Source organism: Chiroxiphia lanceolata, chromosome 2 (assembly GCF_009829145.1).
Source record: "Chiroxiphia lanceolata isolate bChiLan1 chromosome 2, bChiLan1.pri, whole genome shotgun sequence".
NCBI lineage: Eukaryota > Metazoa > Chordata > Aves > Passeriformes > Pipridae > Chiroxiphia > Chiroxiphia lanceolata.
In genome coordinates this window covers 104,600,971-104,620,881 of record NC_045638.1, presented here as the reverse complement: position 1 = coordinate 104,620,881, position 19,911 = coordinate 104,600,971, and the positions used below count along the sequence as shown (strand labels likewise).

General features: G+C 44.6%; 1 protein-coding gene across 1 annotated transcript in view; it reads right to left on the bottom strand.

The window, feature by feature from the left end:
• The window catches only part of CYYR1 (cysteine and tyrosine rich 1), a 51,745-nt gene extending 32,699 nt beyond the window's left edge, over positions 1-19,046 (bottom strand). Inside the window, exons 1-2 of the mRNA XM_032680571.1 lie at positions 18,918-19,046; positions 16,452-16,554 (exon numbers count right to left, since the gene is read on the bottom strand). Coding sequence (XP_032536462.1) covers positions 16,452-16,554; positions 18,918-19,023 — 209 coding nt within the window. The 5' untranslated portion in view covers positions 19,024-19,046. The remainder of the gene's footprint in view (positions 1-16,451; positions 16,555-18,917) is intronic.
• Between the last annotated feature and the right edge of the window lie 865 nt (positions 19,047-19,911).

The following is a 19,911-nucleotide window of genomic DNA, read 5'->3' as shown; positions in this document are numbered from 1 at the left end:
ACTGGGAGCCCAAAAACCCCCCGTGTCCTGGGCTGCACCCAAAGCAGTGTGGGCAGCAGGGGAGGGAGGGGATTCTGCCCCTCTGCTCTGCTTTGCAGTGCTGCTCCTCCCACCTGCAGTGCTGCCTCCAGCTCTGGGGGTTCTCAGCACAGGAAGGACATGGACCTGCTGGAGTGAGTCCAGAGGAGGCCGCCAAGATGATCAGAGGGATGGAGCACCTCTGCTATGAGGAAAGGCTGAGAGAATTGGGATTGTTCAGACTGGAAAAGAGAAGGCTTTGGGGTGACCTAATTGTAGGCTTCCAGTACCCGGGGAGCCTACAAGAAAGATGGAGAGAGACTATTTACAAGGGCCTGGAGTGACAGGACAAGGGGGAATGGCTTCAAACTGACAGAGAGTAGGTCCAGATTGGATATTAGTAAGAAATTCTTTGCTGTGAGGGTGGTGAGGCCCTGGTACAGGTTGCCCTGAGAAGCTGTGGATGCCCCATACCTGGAAGTGTTCAAAGGCCAGGATGGATGGAGCTCTCAGCAACCTGGTATAGTGAATGGCATCCCTGTCCATGGCAGGGGGTTAGAACGAGATAATCTTTAAGGTCTCTTCCAACCCAAATCATTCTCTGACTCTGTATAGCCAGTGCACTGAAAACTGCCAGATGTGGGCTATATATTGCAATATTTGCTGTTTTGCTTCCTGGCATTAACTGTATCAGACTCAAACTGTATCAGCTTTACATCAAAGCACCTCTCTTGGAGCCAAACTCTGCAGTCTTGTGTTTAGAATATGACTTTGCTTAAGGTTCTAAATGGAAATTATAGTGATTTGTAAATGCAGTGTTTGAGAGCTTAAGACATCCAGAGGAGTTACAATAAAATTTATATCCATGTGATCAGTTCAGAAATACTTCTTTAAGATCAATCAGGGAAATGGTTTGATAGCTTTGGTCCTCTTTCTGAAGTGAAAGGGATCCAGGTCCCAAAAGCTATAACTGGCATCCCTGGAGCGGGCAGACACACTTGCCCATCACCCCTCAATTCTCCTATCTGCTTGCTGAGAGGTGCCACCACCTGCCACCTCTGTGAGCTCCTCTGGACAGACACCTTACCATGAACTAATACAATCAGGTACATTAAACCAAACCAGTCACTTGGCAGGGCTACCAAATGGCAAGATGCAGGCACAACTGATTTGCCGGGGAATAATCAAACACTTTGAGAACTTAAGAAGAAGCAAAACATTAAATTCACCCTGACTTTGGGTGGGAGAGGCTTTAAATCAAGGCAATGTCTTAAAGCTGCTAGGTCCATGCAGGAAGCCCCAGGGAAGGTAACCCCCTTCAGCAGACAGTTTCTGGACAAATTTCTAGAGCCCATTTACTGTACGAAGTCGGATGTTACAACATCCTGGTTCACGAAGAGATGGAAGAAGGCCACAAAGACTCTATGCTGATAATGCTTTGCTATAATGACTTTGTTCCAACCACCATTTCCATCTATTTTATTTCAGAGATTAAAATAGCTCACATGAACCATGCATCAACCATCGCTGTGCACACGGACCAGAGGCATTTATTACCGCTCCCATTCCACAGCCTCAACAAGATTCCTATTGACCTCAAGATAAATCAAGTTGGCATTTTCATGACCACTGGAAATTTGTTTTCAGACTGTAGAAATTAAGCCCAAGACATACACATAAAGACAGATTTAAAAATTATTTTTAAAAGACAGTCTTGAAAATATCTTGCCAAAAATACAACTAAAAAAAAACCCCGTTCCATAGATTAAATATAACTCCGCTATGAAAAATATGCAAAGTAGCTTAAGATAATGAACATATTGTTACTGACATATATTTCAAACAGGATAGAACTTACTTTCACTTTTTTCTTGACCTTTATTTGAGAAGATGCTCTGAAATGCTATGTATTTTGTATTACACCTGAGGGCACTAATTCGGAGGAGTTTTCAAGCTATTTTCAATCTATATTTCAACCTATATCAGAGATCACAGCACAATCCAATCCCCCAACACCCTCCCCGATTTAATTTGCCATGCTGGATAGCTTTCAAAAATAGAAATGCAGTCACATCTGATTAAGAGTTTATTTCTGCTAGACATTTCATGATCCGGCAGAAATAATGTAAAGATGTAGCAGAAAGCACAGAAAGATCAAGAATCAGAGAGAGTAATTGAGCAAGCACAGAATGGAAGGGCTTTTTGAGGGGTGTGTGGGTTTTGGGTTTTTTTTAAGGAACAGGAAAGAGGCGTGGTGCCAAGACTAGAAAGTCAGGAAGTAAGTGCACTGAAGTCAGCATACACAAAGACATGCAGTTTTCCAATACAGGGGGTAAAATTTTGGTCATGAAAAGTGTCCCAAAAGCCAGGGGTGACTCCACAGGAGACCACTTGCAGAAAATCTGAGTCATTTGAGGCGTCCCTTCCCCTGGAAACAAGCCTCTTGCTGTATACCTGAAAATGGGATCTGGGATCCCTGAACACTTTTGAACACAAGGGCTGGAAAGCACTTTGTTATGTTTTTAAATAGATCACTGTCTCCTTGTATTGTCACTAAATTCCTGAAACACTACAACAAAAATGACACTTAATTAGTACACTGATTTTTTTTTTTTTAATGTGCTAATACCACAGAAGAACACATCTTGTTTGTGTTCAGGTAAGCTGTGCCACAGAAAACAAGAAAAAAGCATCCCTGCACTGCCCTCCTAGTTGTTGTTTGTCCTGGCCAGGAGGTACTGCCTGCCTAAGAAAAGGACACACTCAGTTCTCTGGCCCTTGTGCTTCTGGTTTGAGCTATCCAACTAATATTTCGCCTGGCACCAGCTGGGATAAATTTTGGATTTAATCAGTAACTGCTGGAATGAGTCCAGCAACATATTTCATATGAGCTGGTAAAAATTTTTGGCCATCAGAGGCCCAAGCCACTTACAGGTCTGGAATCTCCTCCAGCAAGACCAGAGAGACTTTTTCATTACTCCATGCAAAAGGCATTAAGGGGCCAAGTTTAAATCTATAGAGATGTTCATGCCTTTTCACATTGAAAACATTGCTGGGGAAGACATATATGAGTATTACAATCTCACTGTGACTTGATAACCGTATAATTGAAGGCTGAGGCACAAAGTGTACAGGAGAGGGACAAATTAAGGTCACAAATACACCCTTAAATCTGTCATCTGAGAACTTCCAAAGTGTATTCATTTAAAGTGTATCTTTCTCACACACACATTTACAATCAAGGTTTCTGCATTTACATGCTAGATCCTGACTGGCACTAGAAAATTTTCCCCGTTAGTATTAATCCCCAAAGAACCTCACTGCAAGCAACTCTCATTACTTGATAATTCTCTGTTGCCTTTACTTTTTGGCATCTCAGCCAGTTCTTAATCCTTTTAACTTCTTAATGAAAGAGTACTTACACACAATGGTGTCCTATGGAAGATCACCTTTCTGTCCCTTGAGAGTGCTTCCCTGGGCACATGGCATGGAGAAAAGGGCTGGGATCCTGCTCACAGGGAGGGGACCATTCAAAAGAGTGCTATGGTCAAGGGTCTGGAGGGGAAACCATACGAGGTGTGACTGAGGTCACTTGGTTTGTTCAGCCTGGAGAAGAGGAGACTGAGGGGAGACCTTGTCGGGATCTGCAGCTTCCTCATGAGGGGAAGCGGAGGGGCAGGCACTGATCTCTTCCCTGTGGTGACCAGTGACAGGACCTGAGGGAATGGCCGGAGCTGTATCAGGGGAGGTTCCGGTTGGATATTGGGAAAATATCTAACTCCCAGGGATTCCAGCCTGATTCACCCAGGGGCTGCAGCCTGACCTTCCTCAGGATGGTTGATCCACACACCCCCGCGGCAGGGGAAGCACAGCATTGTCCCCCTCCGGTAACAGCAGCCATGACTCCGAGCCAATGTGAGGAAGAGGAAAGTGAGCTTTTTCCTCCAAACCACTGAGGTCCCGTGGCGGATAAGCTGCCCTTTCTAGCCCAAACTTTTTATTTCGCTTCCTGGGCCTGCATGGAGCTGCTACAGTGTAAGAGCAAATGCCTGGTGGGGGAGCTCTCCCAGGCAATGTGCTCGTGGCATTTGTGTTGAGTGCTCATCCCGAGGGCTTTCCAAGCACACTGGCAGGCCAGGCAGGTGGGATAGAGGCAAAAAGTAAAATCAGCTGGCTGATTTTCTGAGGAAGAAGCAGCTAAAACCCACAGAAATAAAACAGGACTGGAAACACTTAGCTACAAAACAGGAGCCTGTTAAAGTTCTGCCTCAAGCAACTTCTTAAGTAGGTCAGTGCAAAAAATCCACAGCTGAAGATCCTCACAGGTGGAGAACCCTCCAATCCCAGTTTTATGGCACAGGCACCTGGACAGAAAGGTCTGTGATGCTCTTGTGAAGCCAATAGGAGGATTTTGCCAACAATACCAAGGAAAAAGGTACTTCTCACACCCGAGAAGAGCCAGAGGAGCACAGGAAATCCTCACAGTGGCAGAGCCCCTGCAGTGGACAGCCCAGAGGCAGCCTGAAATATTTTGCTCACCCGTTTTTGAGAAAAATCTTATAGCTCTTCTCATGCTGGACTGTATTTTCAGCCAGCGTACATCTGTATAAATCCAGTGAGTTGAGGATTTTGCCCTGTTAATTGAGTTTGTATCTCATAACACAAGTTGGAAAAAAAAAAAAGAGTGATAAAAATATTGCAACAGCTATAGCAGTGCCACCAGCAGTTATGAAGGAGCTGCTAGTTCTGGCAGTTATTAAACCCATTCAATGCAAGTGACAGATAACAGTAATAAATCAGCTGACATATCTGACATATCCACACATCCAGTGGTTTTTTGTAAGCACTGCAAGTATTCAGTCTGGGAAAACAAGGGCATCTCATTAAAAAAGCCCTATCAGCAGCTGCAACATATGTTAAATTATTGACACATAATAAAGCCAAAGTGAAAACCCACACTGAGGGGTAGTGCCTTCAGATTTAAACAAGTGCTTCTAACTGGTAATGTACTTTCCAGCTACTGGCCTCACACAGCAGTACTTGCTTTTATATCAGCTGAAAGAGGTAGCGCATTTTCCCCCAATGCAAGAGCTGTATTCTGACGGATAGGCCTTGGGAGCCTACCAGGAAGATGCAAGAGGGCACCGCGTCCTCCTCGTCAACATCCTACACTCTACTGGGGCCCCCTCCAGTGACCCCCAGTCACCAGGAGAAGGTTGAACACAAGGTCACACCAACATACCTGAACCTGTGCCCTGCCAGGAGCACAGCAAAATAGGCAGAACAGGGAGGACGAAATGCTGGTGAAAACCAGTGATGGGCATCAGGGCCAGACGCCTGCCAAGCGAGCGGCTCAGGGGAAGAGCTCATGGTGCAGCCTGCCCTTTCCCTTGAGTTATGGAGCACAAACGCCGTGAACAACTCTCCCTTAAACCCCCAGTATACGAGTATCAAGCAGCAGTTTTCTCTCTGACACAGTCCTGCTCTCAAAGGGACCTGACGGTACCTGTATGTGACATTTCAAATAACACAGAGATAAACTACAGATGTTATTTTTCTGCACTCCCAAAAATATCTGATGATCTAGTGGACACTGGGACGAGAAGGGCTAGCAATGCCAACAGCCTCCCTGCAGCTTTCTACCACCCACCTGTCCAAGTGGGATCCCCCCAGCAAGGCTTCCCAGCCCCTCAGAGAGGATGGCAGGGCTCTTGAGGTCCCTATTGCAGCATCCTTCTTGTTAACTATTCACAGATACACAGAAGAAAACTTCCCTCAAAGGAAGTAAAAAAAGACCACCCCTACTTTTTGATCCACAGCTCAGAAACCAAAACAAAGCTGCTCTGTAACTTTCTAAATCGGAGTGATACAGACCAGGGCTGTTTCCCTGGGATTGCACAGCCCAGCTCACCTGCAGAGGTGACTGTCGCCGCTGGATAAGGGATCCTGATTATGGTGTGCTGTGCACATTCCAGCCTGGAGGTCAGCTTGTAAGCAGCTGCTGTCAGCCTGTGACGGCAGGGGAGTACAGGAGAGAGACCCTGTACCCCAGCTTGATGAGAGCTTCAAAATGTTCAATCAGCCCAGGCCCAAACCAGAACAATGTGGCTAATGTGAAATGACCTTCCTAGGTCATCAAATCCATCCCCTGCTAGCACACAGAGGCCATTTCATCCTCACCAATTTCAGAAGAGAGGATGACTGGGATGGGTGTGAGGAGCAAGCAAGAAAAACTTCCTCTCTTGCTATGAAATTTTAATGCAAAATAAATTATGCTAGGAGACAGCGACAACATAAGCTTACCAAATACAGACGTTAAATACCATCGTTCCCCTCCTAATCTCAGAACCTTGTCTTAAATGTTAGTATGTTATCTGAAACATACAGCAGACATGCCACTATGTTTGCAGCACCCCTGTCATGTAGCAAGTCTGAGAGCACTACTGTCAGGCTGACATTTTATTACATTTTTGGAAATATGCTAATTCAATCATTAAGTTTCATTCAGCAATGGATGTGAAGGTTCAGGAACAAAGATGAATTGTGCTTTACTTCAGACAATTTTAAACGTTGTTGAAAATGGAGAATGAGAGCCATAACTTTTAATTCAACCCCCATGCCTTGAAGCTCTATTCTTTCGCTCTCCACTGGAATTTAGTATCAAATTATCCCTGCAAGGAGCCACTGGAGGAAAGCAATGTGAGGCGAGCAGACGGGTGATCCTGTCATCCATTTTCATAATTTCAGCTTCTGTAAATAGGCCATTTATTCCCAAGCCAAACACAGGGTTACCACTGTGGACTGAATAAACAATATTAGCTTTCAGTCATGTAAATATATTAGCTACCATGGGACACAGCCTCATCAAGGTCTTTGGGGACTCAGATCATGCAAAGGGTTAGCACACTGCACTGAGGGAAAGGCCATGGCCCAGAGAAGAGGTGTTAGCAAACAAAAAGGCAGACAAAAATAACTCTTGTCTTAAAACAATGCAACATTTGCACATGACAAAATGGTTTGCAGGAAGGTTAATAATTGCTTAGATTGCATTGACACCAAGGCTTCTCACTCACAGCTGAGAGCACTTTTGTGCTGAACATGGCACACAAGGACTCTTCACATTCAAGTCTTCTCCATCCCAAGGTTTTCATCTGAATATGCTTATCAATGGCATACTCAATGTCCATATTCAGAATACAATCCTACACAAGTGGAAAGCAAAGATGATGACAAAAAAAAGATGTATTCTTTATACAATGATTACACTAATAAAATTCTTGTTACTCTTCCAGGAATATCTGTAAGGTTCCAAGAGATATATTTCAACAAGGTCTGCTAAAAAAATACTCTTAGAGTTGCCTTAGTCCCAACAATAAAAAGTGAAGTGTTAAATTTATGCTGGCTGCTTATTTTCTTCCTCTTAGTTTACGTTTCCAAAGCAGCATATGAGAGGTCCAAAAGCTCAGGGACTTGAAGGATTTGATCCAAACAAAAGAATTAAGAGCTGCTGTCGTGTACCATTTAAACACCATCATATTATAAGTGCTACTTATACACAACTAATTAATTTTGGGTCTCTCCACTGCTTGTCTTCCATTTCAGAATTCTCCTCAGTCTGCTATCAGAATATTTCTGCTTCTCTTTTTCTGCACAGGTCTATTGCAGAGGCATCAGGGAACAAGGGATCTGCAGCACTCCTCCCTTTGCAGTTGATATTGCCTTGCCTGGAGGGTTGCAAACTGCCCCGGAGTGGGGGACTCTCCTTCTGAAGTGCAAGGCATCTGCTGTCTAAGCTGGTGCCTCTCCCTCCACAGAGGGACATGCCACTGCAAGGCTGACTGATCCCCTCCTGTTCAACACGATTATTTCTATTCCTTTTACTGGGCATGAGGAGGAAGCACCGGTGGTGAGGGGAGGGGACACTGTTTACATCCAGGCTCTCTCTTACAGTGCTGTGGGAAGGAAAAAGTCAAATGCAAGGGCACAACCGGAATAAGCATCACACGGTATCAGAGACCTAAAATGCTGTTAATGTGATAGCACAAGCACACACATTTGGGGCTGCATTTTATATGTTATTCCTAATTTACTAACACTGGAGCCCCACGGGCTGCTCAGCAGCTGGAAATAGCTACAGGGCAGCAGCACCCTAATTATACCTTCATTAGATCATCTTGACCACGGACTGTAGGAAGGACTGAAGTAAAGATAGTTTGCACAGTCCCTTTATGCTTCAAAAGCAGCACAGCAAGTCTATGAGGCACCGAAAAATAAGGTTCAGAGAATCTTAGCCGACGAGCAGATGTTTCAAAAATAGCTGTACAACCTTAGTACTGCCTGTGCTTGTGCCAAAGTGTACCACAGGCCTGAATAAAGAGACAGAAGCTGGAACATTCAGCATTAAACCAAGTCTCCCTTGTGAGTAAAAGGAATAACTCCATGTAATGATAGCCGTAAAAATCTCTTATCTGTGTGAATGAACCAACAGAGGAGACACAGTGATGAAACATGCCTGGCCTGTTTGTGGTATTAGTGCCTCTCCATTCCATACTAAATACCTACGTATGGAGTGAGTTCCAGGAGCAAGCTTGCATTTTACAAAAACAATTCACTGCAGGGGGAAAAAAAAAGTTTTTACGATAGCAGAAGTGATTCTGAAAGCAAACATCACAACCCTTTTCTTTTTTAAACAGAGAAAAATCACTGAGAAAACGTCATTGGATTTCTAAGGACTGTATTAACTGTGGAATTTCTACCCAGTTGTGGTTACAAATCTTGAAGGAAATTGTGGCTGCCCTGTGAATTAACAGTTCATTTCCTTTAATTTTTAATAACTCACTCATATGTGCTGAAGTCTGTTTCTGCCCCTTCAAGAGGCACATTAAGATTAGAATGAGAGTTTCTCTTTCTAGGACACTATTGTTCAAATACTGAATTAATGCTACAGGTTTTATTTGGATTGGCTGCAATTACACTGTGAGCAGCATCAAATGGTCCTCTTGCAGAGCTTCTGACCCAGAAGCATCTTCATTAATAATCCTGCTCCAGGTTGGTGTGATATTACTCACTACAGAGCAACCAGTACAAAATGCAACAGACTAATCCTCTGAGAATGCTGCAGGCTCAGGGAAATCTCCAAATTAGCCAATAAACCAGAAATTCCCCAGCTGGGGGTAGGGGAGGCTTGTGTACATTGGATGTGCAGGGAACACATAAGTCAGATGAGGGGGGATTTGTCCTGTGCATCTCCTGACCCTGCAGAAGTGACACACCTTATTAAGCAGCACTTCAACCAAGAGCAAGGAACTATAAAGTGGCAGTGAACGTGGAAGGTACCATGGTGACCAAAAAAAAACACAGAAAGAAAAACTGCTTTTTTCAAACACTTGGATTCAAGGTACTTCAGCTTACGACTTGTCCCATTAGAGCCAAGTGCACAAGATCCCCACTGAAGTAATTAGCTTATTGATTTCAACAGGATGAGGACTCTATCCATTACAGCTACTCATCACCTTGAAGTTACAAATACATTTAACTACTTTGCTGAACTGGTGCCCAGCACACTATCTGAATTTTCTTGAAAATTCTGGATGTACGGAGGACTGAACAAAGTTACAGATTCTTATCAAATTCAGAAGGTGGACCTTTCCCCCTTTTGAAAAAGGGAAAGGTGTGCGAGTGGGTATAAAATAGCAGACAGAAGGTAAAATTCTTATGAAGAAAGGACAGTCCTCTTGTGATCAACATAATCCCCCGGTTCAGTCTTTATGTCAGTCTTACTAAGTGTTAAGAAAACATTTATCTTCTACATGGCCGAACCTTATGGGAAAATCCTGCAGGCTTCCAAAACAGACCACTGCAAGCGAAGAACAAAAAATTATCTCTCCTTTTCACTGAAAAATATTTTTGAAATAGAGCAGTATAAGCAAGTTAATTTCTCTGAATTCCTTAAGAATGTTTACTTTTCCCCCTCAGAGTTTTCTGTAAGCCACAGAGCACTTCAGTGATTGATACCTTAATGCTTCTATTTTCAGGCCAAATTCTAACAATCTTCCAAATGATGAAAAACAGATGATCCACAGGGACATCAACAATTTAAGTTTTAGCACAAAACCACGCTAGACTTTTTTCTTATGAACAATTGAACTTGCATGTTTACAATGATTTCTAGTTTTCACTAAAAAACAGTATTATAGTTCTTACTGAAATAAAAACCCCTAAACTTCCAAAAATTATCAAACAAACAAAAGAACGCGAATCCATTAGTCTCAAACATTTCAAAACAGTTATTCAGGCATCCAAGTGAAAAAAAGGTGGGAGAATTGAAGCAAGAGCTATCTTTTGAGAGCTGCTGTTTGGCAAGCAAACCCATTCTCCCCATTTTGAGCTGCTTGTCACAACACAGGGTCAGAAATGAAAACACAAAGGGCTAGAGAAGAGGCGCCCTGTGTTTTAATTGTGGTGCTGACAAGGGCTTCCTCTGCAGCCGTCGTCGGGAGCAGATACTGCTCTGGCTGTAAATCTGATGGCACATTCTTCATTAAAGGATATGAACCAGGACAACAGGCAGGGAACAAAAAACAACTGGTAGTTCAAACACTTTGGCAAAGGTCACGTTTCAAATACCCGTTCCCTCTCCAGCAGATCTTACAATGAAAACACGGTCCTAGATTTTTCTCTAGGCTGCGGTTAATCAACCCCCTGCATGGAGAGACCTCTCTTGCAGAGGTTTTCCTAGGCTGGAGCACGGAGAGCATGCTTCCACAGGTACTCCAGATGTTGAAGACCAAGGAATAAAAGGCTGAACTGCTATTCAACTCTTGGACAGAATGAAAGGAAAACAGTTAATTATCAGTCTTGGCCTTACCAATGACATGTTTATAGCCAGCCCCCTGTACTCAGCACAAGCATCCTGAGCCTCTGTTCCATGTTCTCATTCAGGAAGACTCTCCTGATCAAAAGTCAAACCAAATGGAAAAAATAAATTATTGAACTGGGCCTATGGCAGACCTCTGGCATGGAATCAAAGTCCCAGAGCCAGAGGCATGAAATGGCAACGGTCAGATAAACTGCAGTTTTACATATTGTCCTGAAGTGCTTCAATCATGGGAAATTTGGAGCAGTACATTGATGAAGAGGAACACAATTTTATTTTAAGCACAGTACCGTACCATACAACTGTCATGCAGAAACAGAACCATCGTCAACCCATATGCTGCTAAACACATTTACTGTGGGATGCCCAAAAGTGTCTAATTTTAATTATTTGGAATCTGCAGCAAATGCCAAGCTTCCTGCATTTCTTTTATTCAGTATGAACTCCAGAGGCTACATCTCTATATTCCTAACCCTTAAAATGTTAATTCTGTCCTTTAGTGCACACCTCCTCCAGATCCACCCTCCATCCCATATTCCCATATCAAGTGAATCAGCTTAAGGAACATTCTTCCCTTCGGGAACAAAAATCGCTTTCTCTGAGGTGAGCTGCTTTTATCAAAGGTACTACTGGATAAAAGTACTCCACATCAAATGCCACACTTAGATACACTACACACAGCTTTTGCTTCAGTTTTGCAGGCTTGAGGCACACACACAATTTTTATGCTAAATGTATTCTCTGCCTCTTTTCCTCCCATTCTCTGTCTGCCTTCCTTCCTTCCTGGCTGCATTGTGCAATCTCTAGATTTAAAAAAACCCAAACAACCCCAAACCCACCCCAAAAGCTCACTCCTTCCAACATACATTAAGTTCATGTAAACAACATCTGCTATTTCACTAAACAGGCTGTTGCACATCAGTATCTCTGCTTTTTCCACCTACCCTCTTGCAAATCACCATCTCACTACCTGTAATGAGATCACAGTTCTCTAAAGTTTTTATTTACATTTTTCTCCAGTTACTTTTGAAGTTCTTGGAATCAGGTGTTTAGTTTTCTTTCGTGTTGTTTTTCTAAATAAAAGTTGCCTTAGAGTAAGACATTTCTGAAGACAGAGTGTATTAAGAAACTTTGCAATGTAATGTAGCATCTTAGCTTGCTTCTTTGGCCAATATTCCAGTTTACTCCCCTTAAAGACTTACCCAGGGCAATACAGACCAATCACTAGGGCTGAATATTTTACCAATGGTTTTCTTAAATTTGGTGGGCCAAATCTGTGAGTAAATCCTTCCATTGCCACTGAACATTCAGCCTGCCCAGCAGCATTTGATTGAAACAGCAGCTGGACTATTTGTCCTCTTTGCTCCATTTTTTTATCTAGGATTATTTCACACCAACTATGTGGCTGTGAAGTGCTGTGGAAGAGCAAAGACAACATCCAGAACCAGTCCTGACAACACGCAACTATTGACATCTCTGCCCAAAGAGCCACCTGTGGCTCAAAAAGCTACCTGGGTGTCACAATAAACATCAGGCACAACGTGGTAGAGAAGACTTAGCTGGGAATTAGCCCACAGGAAATCCACCAGGATAAGCATGAGGGCCAGATAATTTGGAGGCTCTTGGAAGCAAATACAAAACGCACACACTCAAATTTGGGTCTGGCAGAAGAAACTCCTTTTGTACTGACATCTATTAAGCATTGGATGCCAAGCAAATAAACAAGAGGAAATGCATATATGTGTATATATATATATATATATATATATACACACACACATATATCAGAGGAAAGTATGACTGGTTGTAGCTACTGAACGCTAGTAGGAAAGGAAATACAACTGCAACATTAATACTGTAACAACTTGCTCTCATGAATGGAGAGAGGAGGAGGAAGGATATGTTATTTTACATTAGAGATGCTCATGGGATTACAGGTGACTCAATCACAGAGCCTGAATGCTTACAGATTATACCTGTAGTCCAACCAAAGATGGAGTTACTGGAACATCTCACACAGGCCCTGAAATCCAAATACTAGAGTGAGCTGACAAACCTGCATCTGTTCTTCAAGTGTGGAAAGGAAAACAGGCTAATTACACATGCACACAGCCTGAAGGATGTTTGCTGAGAACATCTTCTAACTAAAAAAAATTCCCTGGTGTCCTAAAAAGCTGATGATTTCTTAAAATAGAAAATTCTAAACCTCTGTGTAGAATATCTCAATGTTGAAACTTGTTTTAATGAGTGAAGAGAGTAAGTTAATCACTTGCAGGCTACAAGCAACTTAAGTATTAATAATCATGATCTAGTCACATTGACTTTGATTTAAAATCAGTGTATAGATTATAGCCTGGTGTTTATAGTCTGTTTTTACAATTGCTGGCATATGGGCTTAAAAAGAGACGAGTGAGAGGCATGAAACAAAACAGAGAACTATTTAAAAAGACTCTACTGCACATCAAAAGGCTTTTCCAAAACTGCGAGAAAGAGTTATGCTTGCAAAAAAAACCATCTCAGAGAAGATAAAGAGCAGGAACATCAGAAAGACATGCAGATCTTTAAAGAATAGAGAGAGCACAACATTATAGGTAAGCAAATGAAGAAGCATAAGTAATCTCTGAAGAATCAGAGACAAGACAACACTGAGGAGGACTCATGGTGGTTCAGGCAAGTAAAAAGGCACTTCTGAAAGCACCCGTGCAGATCATGTCCATTGTTTAGTGCAGACAGTAGGATCAAAAATTATGACACTGAAGGACACGAAGGATATTGAAAGTACAGCTTCATGTGGAATTATCAGGACACATAGTGTGTTGGATTAAATTCGATTCCTTTAAAGATTTCAGTATCCAACTGTTAACAGAAAGACATAAGCAGAAACGTCGCTGATGACCACTTCCAAATTCTAGTGCAATTTCATGAGTTTGTCATGTGAGGTAGAGGCTACATGAAACTTCTTGCACGTAAAAAAACCCCGTCACAAAACGATATAGTGCCTAATAATGAAAACAGAAGGTTATTCTTATGGAGCATAGCTAAAGTCACAATAAAATCTTTTGCAATGAGCCAAATCCAAGGTAGCAGCCCCAGTAAAGAAGTTTCCAGGCTGAAAGGGGCCGACATGCTTTGAAGACTTACAGACTTAGAGCTGGAACAAAGTGCTAAGTTCATTTATGTCTTCAGTGATCATCACAGATAGCTGCTTCAAAATAGGTACTCAAAGAAAGGTACAGGAAAAAGTAGTCCTAGCAAGGCTTCTGTCAAAACTCTGTGCTCAGTCCTGCCAGCCACACTTAAAGAAGGAAGTGAATATAGGAGAGGGAGCTCAAAGGAAGGCCAAAGAATTGACCCCTGAGCTGGGCAAAGCAAAACAAAGCAAATCTTACATGTGAGGCTGACAGAGTTCACCCGGCTCAGTGATAAGGTTGAGAGCTGTCATGATGACTATTTAGGGCCACATTTCAAACTCACAGATAAGTTAAGAGCTGACAGTAGGAATTCCAACCTTCATTTCCCAGTAAAATTTCCCAGCAATGTTAGGAAATGAACTATAGAACAATTTACCAGGACAGATGGTCAACTCATTAATGCCTGAGCTGACCATCCAAATGAGTTCAAAATGAGATTACATGTGTTTGAAGAAGACACACCCAAATCAGCTTTTAGGAAAAAAGAATATCTGTGACTTAATCATGCGAAATGTCAGGTCAGAGGAGTATAACGACTCCTGACTGTTCTCTTAGTGTATAAATTGGAGTACTTAACCATAAAAAATTAGAAGAATCAAATGCCTCCTTCAAGACATGCTGTGGCAAACAACACTTGTAAGAGCCCCCTTCAGTATTCAAACCCCTCCAGTGTATCAGAACCACTTGCACTCACCTCTAATTCAACAGCTGTTTATATGTGTTAAATAAATGCACAAAAAGACTAGGTGTCAACCTGGCACTGAGGGCACAGTTTGAACATTTCAGCAGTCACTCTAAAGAACCCCCTGGTCAATCTCTAACAAAGCACAGTTCTGACATTAGGCTAGAAAATGCCAGCAATGTTCATGTGGAAGTGGGAAATGAAATTCACTTGCTCTGTGGGAAGCCTCCTTCTTATAATGTGATATCCTGTGCTCTTGTGTCCATCATTTCTAACCACATGTGAGCTAGATAATGTATTCAAGAAGAGCACCTCCTTTGATGCTGTAAAGGGAACAGCAATTTTGGAATAAAAACAAAGAAAAAAAATATCAAAGCAAGCATTCCCTAGGTAAGCAGGGAAAAAAAATCACTTGTCATTCTCCAATAGTAATCAATTTAAAGTACATGCTTTTTCATTTCCAGATGAATGAAGGATTCTGGTGCTCTATCAAATTTTATTTACTTTAGCCCAGGAAGCATCTGATCTGCTTTAAAAACTGTGGATCAATTCTGTATTAAAATACCATCACTCTGCCTACTCCTTCAAAGTGCTATAAAATATGCTGAAGGGAACACTGGAATATTCCCCAGGTACCATGGCTGAAACAAAACCTGCATCACAGGAACCTTTTTAGAAAAAAGCAACTATTGCCTTCCCACTCACTCCCCCCCAAGCACCAGGCAGTCTCTATGCCATGCCTTTTTTAAGTTTTCTGGTTTTAGTAAAGAACATAAACCAAAAATAAGCCACAGACTGCATGCTAAAGGTTAAGGAAATTACTGGTGGGATTGACAAAACAGAAAGTGAGATGTCCTATCTTGAAGAACAACATTTTATGTTTAGCTTAGGTTTGCCCTCGCACATGAATGTAATACTTATGGGTTGTCACTTAAATTAAGGCCAGAGTCAGTCCTTCAGCAGGCAAACTTCTCTTCTTCCTCACCGCTGCAAAGACAAACAGCTGCACTGGAGCCTGTGTTTTTAATCAACAGTTTTCTCCTGTATTTTTCTCTAGATAGAAGATACTTGTAACCACTTCATTTCACCTGCTGCGTTTTTTAAAGCACTGTGAAGCACGCTATTCATACCACAGTGTTAAAGGGTCAGATTACCCTCACCTACAATCTGTTCAATAAATTCCGCCGACACTCAAAAACCACTTAACAAAAACAAATAAGTCAATAAAAAAGAAAAGGGGAAAAAAAGTATTCAAAGTAAAATGAATTTCAAATCCAAATAATCTGAATCACTACTGACTCAGATATTGTGACAAAGCATTTCAACAAAACCCACAACATTTTTATTCGTAGGTCTTTTCATCTCAAGAGCTTGAAACAAGGATCTCACTATCTCTAAAGCTTACTTCCACAAATTATGTTATTATACACAAACTAAGGAGAGAACCTCCAATTTTAGCAAGTTTCTGGTTTGCTTCAAAAACATATGCAACATGAGACTTCAAAGGAATACCGATGTTTGTTACCAGCAAGGAAAAAAAAAAACCCAAACCAAACTAAAACCAAAAAACCCAAACCCTCCTATAGTGTTTGCTGCCAAAACATAGTTTCCCACAACCCAAATTTACATCGAGCCCATGAATACAACACACTGGGTTTTTCCTCTGAAGCACAAATATACTTACGAAAGGACATTCCCAATGTAGGCATAATACGAACAGCAGTAGGGAGTAGTCCCATCACAGCAGTAGGCTTTGCAGTCATTATCACACTGAGCCAGACAATCTTCTGCTGAATAAAAATAACACTCATGAGGTCAAACAGCAGCAACAATAAATGCTGTACAGCACAGCTTTAAAGAAAATGGATTCTAACACTTTTATACAATCACAGGACTTCACTCGAGGTGCAACCTGACCCTGTAATCCTAATGGCAGCCCATTCCCACTCGTCCTGCACTTCCGAGTTAGGTGCTTTTTGTATGGGTATTTTGTAGCTGGCCTCATCAGTTCCTTCTTATACTTAATCCTTTAAAATAAAAAAAGAACGTTTTGAAACGTTAAGACACCGCGGATCAACTTTTTCCATTCCATCAAGGAGTCCTGCCTGCCTGTCTTGCTGACCTGTAGGGTGGCAAGGGAGGAGAAGGAAGGTGTCTGAGAACAGGCTACATCCTCCCCCTTCCATTCTTGCCCAGCCCCAGCCAGGCGTGCAAATTAGACTGCCTGGGGCTCCCTCACTCCCTGCCAGCTGGCAGCAGCTCCCCTGGCTCTGCTCCAGCCCCAGGGCCATGGTCAGCATGGAGCAACAGTGCCCAGCACAGAGACCAGTGGTGCCCTCTCTGTCCCGCTGCCAAAGACTGTCCTGCCCAACTGGGGCCACGAGTGTTTCCAGCAGCGATGCTCTGCTGGACTGAGGAACAAAACAAACTGTGAAACAACAGTAAGAGAGCTCTTTGCAATTAAGAAGCATGGAAGAACATGTACCTTGTTATTGCTGTTGAGAAGCTATTTTAAAGGTATTGACCTCTTGTGCTGTCGTGACTCAGTGTTTTCAAAGCCCTAAGTCAGGTCCTCCCAAGTAAGTAACACCACACAGTCTTTGTGTATTGCCACTGCACTGTAAGAACATCCTTGGGGATCTCACACTTCCCACATCTCACCCTGGTTCTCCTTCCCCGCTCTAAAGACCTCAGCTGCTGCCTGGATCAATCCAAACAGACTCCCTGTCCTGGACACCATCACCCTTGCTGACCTATTTGGTCACACGCTGCCATGATAGAGACCTGAAAATGAAGATGGCAAACTATGCTTCTGCATTCCCAGTGTGCTCTGGCTCCTGTTCCCCCAGCAGCAGCTCATGCTGCAGGGTTCTCACTCTTCCACTGCTGTTACTGCCTTTCATCTGTGCTGGCCCAACTTTTAGTGTGCTGGCATCCAGGCAACCCCCCCTCATCCCTGCTCCTGCTGTGCTCCTATTCCTGCCCCACCTCTGGGTGTGAGTTCCCACCTCGCACCAAGGCTCCTCTGCTCACTGGCTGTGCAGGGAATGGCTCATGCTGCTGGTCCATCTCACAGCCTGAAGCTTGTTCATTAGATTTTAGCAGGTCAGCTCTCTGAACCTGCTCATGCTTGAAAACAAGTACCAAGTGAGGGTGAGGGATGGTGAGGGCTGGAGAGGGCTGTGCAACACAGCATGTGGGTCAGCCTGTGCAGCTCTGCCCTAAACCTGTGTGATTACCCTGGTATTAAAGCAATGCATAAAAAAATGGAACAGACCCATCATTCTGCCAACCACCCCCAGCAAGTGAATCGGAGCAGCCAGCGCAACACCCCTCTCTGGGAGAACCCTGCTATGAGGGAGCAGCAAGCAGGGGCGACTGCCACAAGGCTTTGGCACAGCTGCCCTCATGCGATGCCCCATGCCAGTCGCTCCAGGCTTTTGTACTGCTACCCTTTCTTTGGGACAAGCACTCGTGTCTCCAGCTGTGCCTGGGCAGCACCTCCTGACTCCAGCCCTGGTGGTACCGAGGTGCCTTCACCCTGCCTGGGCATCTCACAGGTCTCTCCTGCAGGCCATGAGTTCACAGAATCACAGAATGGGGCAGCTTGGAAGGGACCTCATTTGGACCCATCTGGTCCAACCTCCCTGCTCAAGCACATGGCACAGGATTGAATCCAGATGGTTCTGGAATATCTCCAGTGAGGGAGACGCCACAGCCTCTCTAGGTAATCTGTTCCAGTGCTTGGTCACTGCACAGTAAAGAATTTCTTTCTTCCTCATGTTCAGGTAGAATTTCCTGGGCATCAGTTTCTGCCCGTTACCTCTGGTCCTATCGCTCGGCACCACCGAGCAGAACCTGCGCTCCATCCTCTTGGCACACTCCCTTTACATATTTATACGCAACTAATAAGGTCCCCTCTCCGTCGTCTCTTCTCGAGGTTTATCCTCCCTGCAGCCCCAGCGGACTCACGCACAGCACACCATGCCCGGGAGTGCTCTGCTGGGACACGCCGGGGAGCCCCTTCCAACTCCGGCTGCCAATTCCATCGCCGACGAGGAAAAGCCCCCGTGCCTGCCCTAAACCTCCGGCCCCCGCCGCCCTCCCGGCCACGCTCGGACCCGCTGCCCGCGCCCCCAGCCCCGCTGACCTGCCAGGAGGAGGAGGAGGACGAGGAGGAGGAGGAGGCCAGGGGGCAGCAGCACCCCCCGGGCGGGGCGCCCCTCGGTCCGGCCGTGCCGCCCCGCTCTCTCCATGCCGGCGGCGGGCGCGGAGCCGCCGCCCGCCCCGTCGCGGGGGCGGGCCGGGGAGGGTGGCGGGCGGCGCCGCGGGGACCGGGCAGGGACCGGGCCGGGCCCGCTGCCCCCCGCAGCCGCCCCCGGGACGGCCCGGCAGCGCCCTGGTGGCGACGGCGGGGCCGCCCCGTCGCGGCGCGGCCCCTCTCGCTTCCCCGCCTCCCGCCGCCTTTGTCCGGCTCGGCCCCGGCTCGGCCGGCGCGGGGACCCCGGAGTGCTGCGAAAGGCAGCGCCCGTCCTGCTCCCGCCGTGTTCGAGGGGGGTCCTCGGGCTAGTTTGTGAACTCTGTGATCGTTTGTAGGCTGGGATCGAAGACATAATTTGTTCGTAAAGGCGAGCGAGGAGCGGTGTGGGGATGGGGCACGCTGGTGGAGGGGCTGCCGGCCGTGCCCGTGGTCCTGCTGCTGGCACAAAACTCACAGACCTTGTCCATACTGCCCGGCAGTAAGCATTTCCCATCACCAGGACAGAACAATACTCTGTAGTGTTTTTCGAGAGTAATTTCTGATAGCCGCCTAAGTGCCGCCGTAACTCACCCCATGTGAGAATTCCCACAGACGGGGCCCCAAGGGCCGAAATGTTTACCCCGCGGTCTCACAAAACAAAAGGGTTCGTCTCTGACTTTGCGTGAAGAGCTGCAGGTCGAGGAATGCCCTTTGGAAGGCTGAAGTATGCACACAAAAATGAGAAACATCCACAGGTGTTTCTGCTCATAAAGGGCTTCCTGCTGCTGGCAGCTCACAGGGGAAGGCTCACACAGAAACATAAATGAATTTTTTTTTCCGGATTTAGCTATTCTGTAATGATAACAACAAAACCCCAAACCACCAAGCCAAATCACTTGAAAGC